The following is a 14,181-nucleotide window of genomic DNA, read 5'->3' as shown; positions in this document are numbered from 1 at the left end:
CATACGGGTGAGGGTTCGAATGCCGGTCGCCATGTTGCTCCTCCATCTTGAAAGTACATTAGCCAAAGAGGGACATTCCCGTAAATTCAAGCTTTGCCTTTGGCGTGATGGCACCGTGTCGAATGTGGACGAGGTCGAACTGGAAGCCATGTTAATCTTGGACTAAATCGGCCACCGTAGGAGTTAAAACCAAATCGGAATTGAGAGGAACAGAAACTAATATTCACTGGATGGTCATTTTCACCACTAAATGGGGGAAAATATCACACAGTGTAGCTTTAAGTTCTTATCTTGTTTTATTGAAGACCTTAATAAACACACGGCTCAAATTTACAAAACATTGAGTCAAACAAGTTCTGTAGCTTTACAAAAGGAATATGCTACAACTTCTGAAAAAATGAATAAATAACTTCCTGTTTTACAGAGGTAGAGCTACACAAAACAGACATTTGAGTGCTTCCAATGCACAAAGTGCAATCTCTTAAAGGGTTAGTTCACCTAAAAATGAAAATTCTGTCATTAATGACTGAGCCTCATGTCGTTCGACACCCGTCAGACCTCCGTTCATCTTCAGACACAAATGAAGATATTTTAGTTGAAATCCAATGGCTCTGAAAGGCCTCCATTGGCACAATGCACTTTACACTCTCAATACCCATAAAAGCCACTAAAGACGTCTTTACAAAGTCCATCTCACTACAGTGGTTCTACAATAACTTTATGAAGCAACGAGAATAGTTTTTGTGCGCAAAAAAACCCTAAATAACGACTTATATAGTGATGACGATTTCAAAAAACAGCATCATGAAGCTTCGAAGCGTTATGAATCAATGAGTCGATTCAGCGGTTCAGAGCGTTATGAATCAGCGAGTCGATTCAGCGGTTCAGAGCGTTATGAATCAGTGAGTCGATTCAGCAGTTCAGAGCGTTATGAATCAGCGAGTCGATTCAGCGGTTCAGAGCGTTATGAATCAATGAGTCGATTCAGTAGTTCAGAGCGTTATGAATCAATGAGTCGATTCAGCAGTTCAGAGCGTTATGAATCAGTGAGTCGATTCAGCGGTTCAGAGCGTTATGAATCAATGAGTCGATTCAGCAGTTCAGAGCGTTATGAATCAGCGAGTCGATTCAGCGGTTCAGAGCGTTATGAATCAGCGAGTCGATTCAGCGGTTCAGATCGTTATGAATCAGCGAGTCGATTCAGCGGTTCAGAGCTTTATGAATCAGCGAGTCGATTCATGATTCGGATCGCGTGTCAAACTGCTGAAATACGTGACTTTGGTGATCCAAACCACTGAATCGACTCACTGATTCATAACGCTTCGAAGCTTCAGGATGCTGTTTTTTGAAATCGCTCAACACACCGTGAAACTGCTTTGCGCGGTCTTTTGCTGTTATTTTTGTTGGCAAATGGGAATTTGCGTGCATCATCATGGTTTCACAGATATCTATGGTTTCACCACGGGGGTTTGCAGCTTTTCGATGACGTTCACGTCGGGTAATTACGTCACTTCAAAACATTCTCATGGCAATAGGGGGAAAAGGCGGCTCTTGTGTGAAGTAAACAAACATTTTTCAACTTTCTGCTAATATATATGACTTTTCTGCAACGGAAATGCGGGGATTATGAAATCATGCAAGCTCCGCATATTTTGCATGCGGAAATAGGCAATTTACGCGGCGAAAGTGCGGAGTATTTGAAAAAATGTGGCCCCCGCATAAATATGCAGACTTTGGCTGATTATGCATTAAATCATGCGATCGCATTATCACGTTTTTTTCTGGAGGGACTGTCTCAACTAGCTTTTCATAAATATGGCTGTTTTCAAGAGTTCTCTGGGACTTAAATGTATAAAATCAAAGTTATAAATGTCTGTGTTCCAGATTTGAAGTTGATATCACAGAAACTGAGGTCAAGTGAGATTTTGTTTAGGTGCAGGACCATATGGAGCGCGTTTTCCTGTCACAAATGAATGCATTTCTCTCATAATATCACTTTTATCACAAAAACAGTCACAAAATATGGAAACTTGAGATATTTCCAGCGCTATGTTTTACTAGAAACAAGAAAATCTAAATTCCAGTGGGGTCAGAAAAATAATCCAAAGGAAAGACAAGATTTCTTTCCTATGGAAGCTCGTTTCCCCCACGGAATAAAACAATTAGAAGATAATTGTGACTTTTTTTCTAGCTAATTCTTTTTATCCCACAATTCTAAATGTATTACTTGCACATTCTGACTTTTTTTTCTCGCAATTATTACTTTTTTTCTTGCAATTGCAAGTTTATATTTCCCACAATTCTAAATGTATTACTTGCAATTCTGTTTATATGCAATATAATAATAATAATAATAATAATACCTTTTATTTAAAGGCGCCTTTTAAGGCACTCAAAGACACCTTACAATATTAAACAAGGTATAAAATAAAAAGCATACAAAACACAAACTTACACATCAATCAAATCATTAAAAGCTATTCTAAACAGATATGTTTTTATCTGAACTTTAAATTGGGAAATTGAATCCAGCTGACGGATATGCAGTGGTAAAGAATTCCATAATTTGGGAGCTGCACAACTAAAAGCCCTATCACCAAAATAACTCATCTGGAAGTTTGAAACCGACAATAAGTCTGCCGAAGATGATCTCAATGAACATACCGGAATATACAAATGAAGGTCTGGAAAGTAATAAGGTGCCAAATTATGGAGAGCTTTATAAGTAAGGAGTAAATTGTATAATGTACACAGTAAGGGACAGGAGCCAGTGCAGTTGAAAAATAATTGGATTAATATGATCAGAGGTACGTGAGTGGGTTACAATCCTGGCTGCTGAATTAACTGAAGTCTGTGAAGTTGTTTTTCCAGGAATACCAAATAAAAGAGAATTAAAATAATCAATCGGAGAGGTAACCAAGGCATGAATAAGTACTTCAGTGCTGTGTTGAGAAAGTGAAGAACGGAGTCTAGCAATATTACATAAATGAAACAATGCGGTACGTGAAATATTATTAATATGTGAACCAAAAGAAAGCAAACCATCAAGTATAACCCCAAGACTTTTCACTTGAGTGGAAAAGTTAAGCAGACAGTTATCAATAGACAATATGAAGGATTGAGCTGTGGATAAAACAGACCTTGACCCAACAAGGAGGGCTTCAGTTTTACTGGTGTTTAACTTTAAAAACGTATTAGTCATCCAGATGTTAACATCCTGCAAGCATTTAGATGGGAATCGTTAGGTCTTGTAGGCTGTGTCATCAGCATAAAAATGGAAATGAATGCCGTAAGAGTGAAAAATATGACCAAGAGGTGGAATATAAATAATAAAATATATCTGCAAGCAGCCATTATCGGGGCCAAGCGCAAAGAAGACAAGACATAATGGCTGAGAGTGTCAGATCAACTGCAGCAATGAGCAATTAAACACATTTTAAGATTATTTTAGGCAAAAAGCCTGAAAAATGCATTGTAGTCTATGGGAATTTCATGTTTTGTTCTATTATAGCGCCACCAAGAGGCACAATCCAACCATTTTTTATTTGTCCTCGGAGCCCATACATGTGTGTGTCAATTTTGGTGAAAATATCTCATTTCGTTTTGGAGTTATAGACATTTATATGAAAAAACACGTAAAAAATGACTGACACCTGACTTTGATTGGATTTTACTCCCCTTACTATCAATATTTTGACATTTGGGAATTAACATAAATTTGTCGACCTATGCTTCCGAACTTCTGATGCTGGTTTCGTCTCGATCAGACTAGCGGTTTCAAAGATATCAGCTAATGTTTTATAAGCACTAAATTACCACGTTGCACAAACCATACACCGAAATCTGGCAAGTCTGGTATTGTTGGACTCGGCAAGGATTCAGGAGACAAAAAAAGTTACTCCCATGAAAATAAGTCAATCACACACAAAGTTATAAGAAAAGAAAAAAAATTCTCCACTAGGTGCCGCTGTTTCGAAACTTCTCAGGCTCCTTCAGGGCATCGTGCTGATGACCCATACCGAGTTTCATAACAATCTGTTCATGTGTTCATAAAATACAGCATTTTAGCACATAATTCAAAATGGCCGACAGCCAAAATGGCCGATATGGTAAAAATGGGATACCAGCTGACTCGGCATGACGTCCTGAATCTAAGGAGATTCATGATTTTTGGACAAACAGTTCAGAAGTTATAAGCTAAATTAACAATTTTTTATATCTCCGGACCAGTAGGTGGCGTTGCGCCGAAACCAAGTACCAAGTTTTGTTTGAATACGATAAAGCATTGTGGAGATATAGCCTCAAGTGTATGTTCGCAACTGCTACTTAAAATTTGTTTGCGCTTTGTTTGCGAACGGTTGTACGGATGAACTTGAATTCCATAACTTTTAGTAGGCATGGTCTGAAGATGATCTGGTTCAATACTCGTGAAAATCGGAGAAAACCGCATTGGAGGAGTTCGAAAAATAGTTTTTTCGGTTATTTCAAAATGGAGTTCTATTTCTAGCACTGTGGGTTCAAAAGTTATTTGCATAAACATGAGTGATACTTTGGACAGGTGGTGGTGCTAGAGGGATTGAGTTAGAGACTCCAAATTTGCTGTGGTGATCGTTGAGACTATCCTCTATCTGTGTGCCAAATTTTATAACTTTCCCGCAAGCGGTTCTATGGGCCGCCGTAGACTCCCATGGAGGAAGAAGAAGAAGAATAGGAACGCTAATGATTTCAATAGGTGCCTATGGACCTTCAGTGCTTGGCCCCTAATAAAAGCGGACCCAACACTGACCCCTGTGGAACGCCATGAGTGACAGAGACAGGCTTCATCTGTACAGATGGTTTCCTGTCACTTAGATAAGATGTAAACCAAAATAGCACATTATAAGCTACTCCAATGCAAGCCAATCGTTCCAGTCGTGCTGAATGACTAATAGCATCAAAGGCAGCACTAATATCTAAAAGAATAAGAATAGACAGAAAACCAGAATCAGCAGCCAAGAGAAGATCTGAGAAGAGCTGTTTCTGAGCTATGTTTGGATCTAAAGCCAGACTGAACGTGCTCATAGATGTCGTTACTCAGTTGTGATTCAAGTTGATCATTAGACTCAGCACCAGATTTTTTGAGAACTGGAATGATAGAAGGAATAGTAGCAGTAGATAATGAAGAACAGACTATAGCTGTTATAATAGGAGAGATTGAATGGACACAAAACAGTAGGTAAAGGATCCAGTGAGCAAGTAGAAGACGTAGACTTCATGATCAGCTTCAGAACAAACTGAAGGCAAATCAAATTAGAGAAAGTGCTTGTAGACCAACAGATATGATTATATCTATTTTGATATTCACTAGACATTAAGTCTGAATTTAGTTATTCTTGATGTATACTGTCAATCTTATATTTATGCACATTGTTAAGGAGAGAGGGAAAAAGTATCGCAAGGTTCATATGCATATGCAATTCTGAGGAAAAGTCAGAACTGAGAGATAAAAAGTCGCAACTACCTTTTTTTAATTTTTTGTTCCGTGGCAGAAACAAGCTTCCATTCTTTTCCTACCCCACTGGCAGATATTTTTTCTTGTTTTAAGCAACAAAAAAACACTAATTATGATATTTGTTTTCATAAAACAAGACTTTTGCTTCTCCAGTAAATGCTTCTTGATCTAAGAATGTTTAGATGTTTGTACTGGAAATCAAGAATACTGAGGAAGAACATCATTTGTCGATATGGTCAAATTGGATACCAGTGATGTCCCGAATCTAAGGGTGCTTTCACACCTGCCTCATTTAGTTGGGTTAAATCGTACTAGAGTTAGTTTTCCCCTTTGGTGCGGTTCGTTTTGGTGTGAAAGCAGCAATCGCACTCGGGTACGCACCAAAAGCGGACCAAACAAGCGAACCAAGAGCTCCTTGAAGAGGTGGTCTTGATACACTTTCAAACGAACTCTGGAGCGGGAGAACGTGATCCGACCTCGAACAGACCCAACTGCAAAAAGTACTGATCATTTTTGGACTAAACCAGCAGCCATAGTCAGCTGCGCTGTGCATTATGGGATGAGGAAGTGTTTGATGACAGTTTGCACTTTAGCATGGCAGCTCGTGGACAAACTTGGAGTAGTGAGGAGGGGCGGAGCCTCATAGAAATTTGGTCTGATGACCATATTAGGTCCCAATGTTCGAAAACTCACAAGAACAGCGCGATCTCCGCTTGAAGTGACGAGCGATGCACGCTCGCCGTTTGCAGTGCATTGGAACGTTGTTTTTAAGCCACGTCCGCGCTTCATTATATAAATGTATTGTTTGCATATTGTGGTGTATACAAACAATGTAATAGATTATGGCCAGGGACAAAACCAGCCTGTGCAGTCGCAGTTTAGTAAATACGCCATGGCCAATGAGTGATGTGGATGTTGTCATGTGACGGCATTTTGGTTTGTTTCAACTGGTTCGGACCAAAGCAATCAGTGTGGTGTGAAAAGGAACCAAAAAAAGCAGAAAATTGCCACACTGTATAATTGTTTGCCCTTGGTTCGGACCAAATTAACCAAACTAGAGATGTGAAAGCAACCCAAGGAGACCACTTTTATGATTTTTGGACAAACGGTTCAGAAGTTATAAGCAAAATTAGCCATTTTTCGGAAACGCTGCGTGTTTCCTCAAGTCATGCTTGTGATGACATGTATCAAGTGTGGTTTGAATATGATAAAGCGTTGGGGAGATATAGCCTTATGTGCCTTTTCGCATCTGCTACTTAAAATTAGTTTGCGCGTTATTTGCGAACAGTTGTACGGATCAACTTGAATTCCATAACTTTTAATCGGCATGTTCTGAAGATGATCTGGTTAAATTTTCGTGAAAATCAGCGAAAACTTTGATATTTGTTTTCATAAAACAAGACTTTTGCTTCTCAAGTAAATGCATCTTAATCTAAGAATGTTTAGATGCTTGTACAGGAAATAAAGAATACTGAGGAAGAATATCATTTGTCGATATGGTCGAATTGGATACCAGTCGACTCAGCGTGATGTCCCGAATCTAATGAGACCACTTATATGATTTTTGGACAAACGGTTCAGAAGTTATAAGCAAAAGTAGCCATTTTTCGGAAACGCTGCATGTTACCTCAGGTCATGCTTGCGTTGACATGTATCAAGTGTGGTTTGAATACGATAAAGCGTTGTGGAGATATAGCCTTATGTGCATTTTCGCATTTGCTACTTAAAATTTGTTTGCGCTTTGTTTGCGAACAGTTGTACGGATCAACTTGAATTCCATAACTTTTAGTCGGCATGTTCTGAAGATGATCTGGTTAAATTTTTCGTGAAAATCTGTGAAAACTTTGATATTTGTTTACATAAATCAAGATTTTGGTTCTCAAGTAAATGCATCTGAATCTAAGAATGTTTAGATGTTTGTACTGGAAATCAAGAATACTGAGGAAGAACATCATTTGTCGATATGGTCAAATTGGATACCAGTGATGTCCTGAATCTAAGGAGACAACTTTATGATTTTTGGATAAACGGTTCAGAAGTTATAAGCAAAATTAGCCATTTTACGGACCAGTAGGTGGCGCTGTGCCTAAACGCTGCATGTTTCTTCAGGTCATGCATGTGAGGTCATGTACCAAGTGTGGTTTGAATACGATAAAGCGTTGCGGAGATATAGCCTTAAGTGTCTGTTCGCAAATGCTACTTAAAATTTGTTTGCGCTTTGTTTGCGAACGGTTGTACGGATGAACTTGAATTTCAAAAATTTTAGTCAGCATGTTCTGAAGATGATCTGGTTCTATTCTCGTGAAAATCTGCGAAAACTTTGATATTTGTTTTCATAAAACAAGACTTTTGCTTATCAGGTAAATGCATCTTAATCTAAGAATGTTTAGATGCATGGGCGTCGGAAGCAAAAAAACTGTGGGTGGGACCTCTGTCAGAAAAATTTTACTGGAGTAGATTCCATTTACATTAAGTACAAATATACCACCTTGTTTGCTAAACGTCTGGTTGGGCAAGACAAAATTACGGAAATCACTGCATCATCGAGAGCGGCAATAGTGTAGGGGTAAGACAAATAGCATCAAGTTTTGACACAAATCGAACCGAGGTTCGAATCCGCCTTTTGCCGAACTCACTCTCCTCCCTTTTCCGATCACATATCAGATCGTAAAGGCATTTATTTTCAATGAAAATGAAGAAAATATTAGAAAAGTGGAAATAAAATGTCTAACGTGTTTAATAATAAGTGTTTTTCGGTTAGTGAATTAGAGACGATAAAAGTGAGTGGGTCCAATATCATTGATCGTAAAAAATGGGTGGGTCTTGTCCCGTCCACATGCAATGGTTCCGACGCCCATGTTTAGATGTTTGTACTGGAAATCAAGAATACTGATAATTTGTCGATATGGTCAAATTGGATATCAGATATCCCGAATCTAATGAGACCACTTATATGATTTTTGGACAAACGATTCAGAAGTTATAAGCAAAATTAGCCATTTTACGGACCAGTAGGTGGCGCTGCGCCGAAACGCTGCATGTTTCCTCAGGTCATGCTTGTGATGACATGTACCAAGTTTGGTTTGAATACGATAAAGCGTTGCGGAGATATAGCCTTAAGTGTATGTTCGCAACTGCTACTTAAAATTTGTTTGCGTGTTGTTTGCGAACGGTTGTACGGATCAACTTGAATTCCATAACTTTTAGCCGGCATGTTCTGAAGATGATCTGGTTCAAATTTCATGAAAATCTGAGAAAACTTTAATATTTGTTTTCATAAAATAAGACTTTTGCTTCTCAAGTAAATGCATCTTGATCTAAGAATGTTTAGATGCATGGGCGTCAGAAGCAAAAAAAATGTGGGTGGGTCCTCTGTCAGAAAAAATGTACATTAAGTACAAATATACTGCCTCATTTGCTAAACGTCTGGATGGGCAAGACAAAATTACGGAAATCATTGCATCATCGAGAGCGGCAATAGTGTAGGGGTAAGACAAATGGCATCAAGTTTTGACGCAACTTCCGCCTTTTGCCGAACTCACTCTCCTCCCTTTTCCCATCACATATCAGAGCAGAAAGGCATTTATTTTCATTTAAAATGAAGAAAATATTAGAATAGTGGAAATAAAACGTCTAACGTGTTTAATAATAAGTGTTTATCGGTTAGGGAATTAGAGACGATAAAAGTGAGTGGGTCCAATATCATTGATCGTAAAAAATGGGTGGGTCTTGTCCCGTCCACACGCAATGGTTCCGACGCCCATGTTTAGACGTTTGTACTGGAAATCAAGAATACTGAGGAAGAACATCATTAGTTTGTCCGCAGCTCTGACAGTCTAAAGCTGACGCTCACCTTCAGCATGGATCCGTTCTGAAAGACGTGCTGCTCGTCACAAACCACACAGTACTCGTTCAGAGTGGGGATCCGCTGCTCAGAGTATTTCATTATCTTACAGAGAAAAGACAGAGGAGATCATCAGAAGACGAGGCGAGCTGGTGTGATCCACTGTCAGAGGAGAGCAGGAAATGGAGCACATCATGAGTCTGGGATATGGCTTGATGATGTTATGAGGGGAAAACTGGAAACTGCATTAGGACACATATTTGTTATCTTGCTGCATTGTTGAATGGTTTGATATATTCCTAGGTTCTTGTTAATTATCATTGGGTCAATCCAGTTTTCCAGTTGTGCTAAAATACACAAAACACACACTACCATTCAAAAGTTTGGGGTCGGTAAGATTTATCTCTTCTGCATGAAGTTGATCAAAAATACATTAAAAATTTTGATATATTATTACAATTTAAAATAACAGTTTTCTATGTGAATATATAGTAAAGTGTAATTTATATCCAGTGATCAAAGCTGAATTTATCATCATTACTCCAGTCTTCAGTGTCACATGATCCTTCACAAATCATTCTCATATGAGGATCTGATGCTCCTTTATATGATTGAATAAAAGTATACATTTCTTTAAAAAAAATTTTTTTAAAACGTATCGACCCCAAGCTCACCAAGCGTTCACGAAATCACATTTGAATGAATGTGAATGTGTCCTAAATGTAGCTGTGCTGTTATTTAAGCAATACGGTTCCTGTTATATAATGCTATATTGTGAAAGCCACTGCACTGACTGTTTTTCACTCTATAGCATGACCTCTTGAACCTTATTGCTCTATTAACAGACCGGCTATGAAGTACAGTAGCCCCAGGTTCATTAACATTACAGTTGCACATCACTCCACCATGTTCCTTATGAACTAATAACTGCAGTTTGAAGCAAAATACTAAGAGACTTAAAGGGATAGTTCAACCACAAATGGATTGTTTTCCTAAAATTCTTCATTTGTGTTCATCTGAAGAAAGATAGTCATATACATCGTTGATGGCATGAGGGTGAGGGAATGATGAGAGAATTTTCATTTTTGGGTGAACTATCCCTTTAAGAGATGTAAGAATGAAAACCTGAAAATGTCGTGAGATAAACACAACAAATGATTTCAGATGAACTCTTGAATTGTAATGCACATTCAAGTTGGTTACATCATTTTCAATAATTTATTGGACTATAGCTTTTTCAATTTTAATATATTATTTTTATGGAGCCCGCACATGACATGGGAAAAATATGTATATCGTGGCCACAAATTAACAATTTGTTCCCAGGACTTACTTATACGTCAGCGCGGTTTACTAATTAGTTCCCTCATTTTCGTAAATATAATCATTTCACAATTTAATAATTTGTTCCCTCATTTCACAAAATTTGTTCCATTGTTTGACTAAATCACGTGCACAATATAATAATGTTCCCACATTTCACAAAATTTGTTCCATTGTTTCACTAAATCATGTGTACAAAATAATAATTAGTGCACAATATAATAATTAGTTCTCTCGTTTCACAAATAGTTTTTGCATTGTTTCACTAAATCAAGTGCTCAATATATACTCATTTGTTCCCTTGTTTGACTAAATCACGCGTGCACAATATAATAATTTGTTCCCTCATTTCTCAAAATGTGTTCCATTGTTTCACTAAATCATGTGCACTGTATAATAATTTGTTCCATTGTTTCACTAAATCACGTGCACAATATAATAATTAGTTCCATTTTTTCACTAAATCACGTGCACTGTATAATAATTTGTTCCATTATTTCACTAAATCACGTGCACAACATAATAATTAGTTCCATTTTTTCACTAAATCACGTGCACTGTATAATAATTTGTTCCATTATTTCACTAAATCACGTGCACAACATAATAATTTGTTCCATTGTTTCACTAAATCACATGCACAATATAATAATTTGTTCCATTATTTCACTATAAAATTCACGTGCACGATATAATCATTTGTTCCATTTTTTCACTAAATCATGTGCACTGTATAATAATGTGTTCCATTGTTTCACTAAATCACGTGCACAATATAATAATTTGTTCCATTATTTCACTATAAAATTCACGTGCACTGAATAATAATTTGTTCCATTATTTCACTAAATCACGTGCACAATATAATAATTTGTTCCATTATTTCACTATAAAATTCACGTGCACGATATAATCATTTGTTCCATTGTTTCACTAAATCACGTGCACTGTATAATAATTTGTTCCATTATTTCACTAAATCACGTGCACAATATAATAATTTGTTCCATTATTTCACTATAAAATTCACGTGCACGATATAATCATTTGTTCCATTGTTTCACTAAATCACGTGCACTGTATAATAATTTGTTCCATTGTTTCACTAAATCACATGCACTATATAATAATTTGTTCCATTGTTTCACTAAATCACATGCACTATATAATAATTAGTTCCCTTGTTTCTTCCCTCGTTTCACTAAATCACATGCACAATATAATAATTTGTTTCCATTGTTTCACTAAATCACGTGCACTGTATAATAATTTGTTTCCATTGTTTCACTAAATCACGTGCACTGTATAATAATTTGTTCCATTGTTTCACTAAATCACATGCACTATATAATAATTTGTTCCCTTGTTTCTTCCCTCGTTTCACTAAATCATGTGCACGATATAATAATTTGTTCCATTGTTTCACTAAATCACGCACACAATATAATAATTTGTTCCATTGTTTCACTAAATCACGCGCACAATATAATCATTTGTTCCATTGTTTCACTAAATCACATGCACTATATAATAATTAGTTCCCTTGTTTCTTCCCTCGTTTCACTAAATCACATGCACAATATAATAATTTGTTCCCCTGTTTCACAAAATCACATGCACTATATAATAATTTGTTCCATTGTTTCTTCCCTCGTTTCACTAAATCATGTGCACGATATAATAATTTGTTCCATTGTTTCTTCCCTCGTTTCACTAAATCATGTGCACGATATAATAATTTGTTCCCTTGTTTCACAAAATCACATGCACTATATAATAATTTGTTCCATTGTTTCACTAAATCACGCACACAATATAATAATTTGTTCCATTGTTTCACTAAATCACACACACTATATAATAATTTGTTCCCTTGTTTCTTCCCTCGTTTCACTAAATCATGTGCACGATATAATAATTAATCCATTGTTTCACTAAATCACATGCACGATATAATAATTTGTTCCCTTGTTTCACAAAATTCGTTCCATTGTTTCACTAAATCATATGCACTATATAATAATTTGTTCTCTTGTTTGTTCCCTCGTTTGACTAAATCACATGCACAATATAATAATTTGTTCCATTGTTTGACTAAATCGTGCACAATACAATATTTAGTTCTCTCGCTTCATGTGCATGTGCAGGGCTCCGCACATTTAGTGTATTTTTACATTTCAAAATAAAGCTGTGGTTTTCTGTATGTGCTCTAATCCTCTGCATCTTCATGCATATGACCTGGAATGAGATTGACAGGACTCACTAAGAAGCTGCACTCGACATGCACAAATGTAATGTTTCGATGATGGGAAACGATGAACCCATGCGTGGCGGTGAGGCTGTGGTTTGTACCTGCACGAGGAAGCCGTACTCCAGCGTGGGGATGTTCTTGCAGTGTCCGCCCGCCTGGGATGAGAAAAACAACTCAATCAGCTGGCGGGTGGTAATCTGCGCAGGGGCCCTGCCCGCCGGGACAGCCACAGTCTGATGGGTTAACGGAGACAAAGCATTATGGGAAAGGTGCCAGCCAGCCGTGTTAGGCGAGGGGGGTGTCGAAGGGCAAAGAGGCTGGGGATTGGGATGGGGGACTGGTCCTGCAGCCATGTTTTATCTGTCACGTGGAGTCCCTAATGAGCCACTGAGGGGTCACGGGTATGGAGAAGCGGGAAAGAGAGTGATTCGAAAGGAAAACGTGCAGTCAGGGAAGACGGGATGCTGACCTGGCTGTTCGGAGGGTAGCTGAATAGCTCGCCCTTGGGGTTCTTCATGGTACAGGAGATGGAGCGGTTCATGAGCCGGGTGACTCGGAGCTCCGGCACGCTCAGTTTGCCTTTCAACACTGTGTCCTGGATCAGGGGGAAACTGGGAGACCTGGAGCCAAGATGGAGGCCACAGCCAGCGGATGAGTTCATGCTGCGCTCACGTCACCGCGGAATTACCTTAAGCATGATTTCTGACTAGTAAAACGCATATTTATGCCAATTTAGCGCCAGCTGGTGTGCTCATTTCAAGAGCAGAGAAAGATGACTTTATGAAGCAACTACGGTAGGTATGTTATTGTCACCAGCAACGGACCCACATTTATCAATTTTGGAAACATAAGCAGTGCTGGGAAGATTCAATTGTAGTCCATTACCGAATACAACTTACATGATGAAAATTGTAGCCTATTACATATTTAGGTCATATTACTATTAGATTACCATTAGCCTTAATTTGTTTATCACATAGATTTGAACAGGATAATCTTGTACTGTCGTGATATAAAAATGTAAAGAGAAAATTATGATTGAAGAAACTGCAGGTGGTTCGTAAGTTGATGAAAAGTTAATAATTAAACTATAAAAATGCATTTTAAAATAAACAAAATAGATTCAAAATTAATTTGCTATGCCATGTGGCATCTGATTGTGTAATTATGACTAAAAAAAGAATTTGAATAAATACATTATGAATAATTTACTGCCATTTTGTTAATAATAAATACAAGTATATCATTTTTAATCCAGATTACATATAATAA

At 37.6% G+C, this 14,181-nt stretch overlaps 1 protein-coding gene across 1 annotated transcript in view; it reads right to left on the bottom strand.

The window, feature by feature from the left end:
- The window catches only part of parp6a (poly (ADP-ribose) polymerase family, member 6a), a gene marked incomplete at both ends in the record, with an annotated part of 53,821 nt that overhangs the window by 25,057 nt on the left and 14,583 nt on the right, over window positions 1-14,181 (bottom strand). The window contains 3 exons of the mRNA XM_079826179.1: window positions 9,345-9,440; window positions 13,011-13,142; window positions 13,379-13,529. Coding sequence (XP_079682305.1) covers window positions 9,345-9,440; window positions 13,011-13,142; window positions 13,379-13,529 — 379 coding nt within the window. The remainder of the gene's footprint in view (window positions 1-9,344; window positions 9,441-13,010; window positions 13,143-13,378; window positions 13,530-14,181) is intronic.

Source organism: Gobio gobio (assembly GCF_949357685.1).
Source record: "Gobio gobio genome assembly, chromosome: 9".
NCBI lineage: Eukaryota > Metazoa > Chordata > Actinopteri > Cypriniformes > Gobionidae > Gobio > Gobio gobio.
This window is presented reverse-complemented; position numbering and strand designations above follow the sequence as displayed.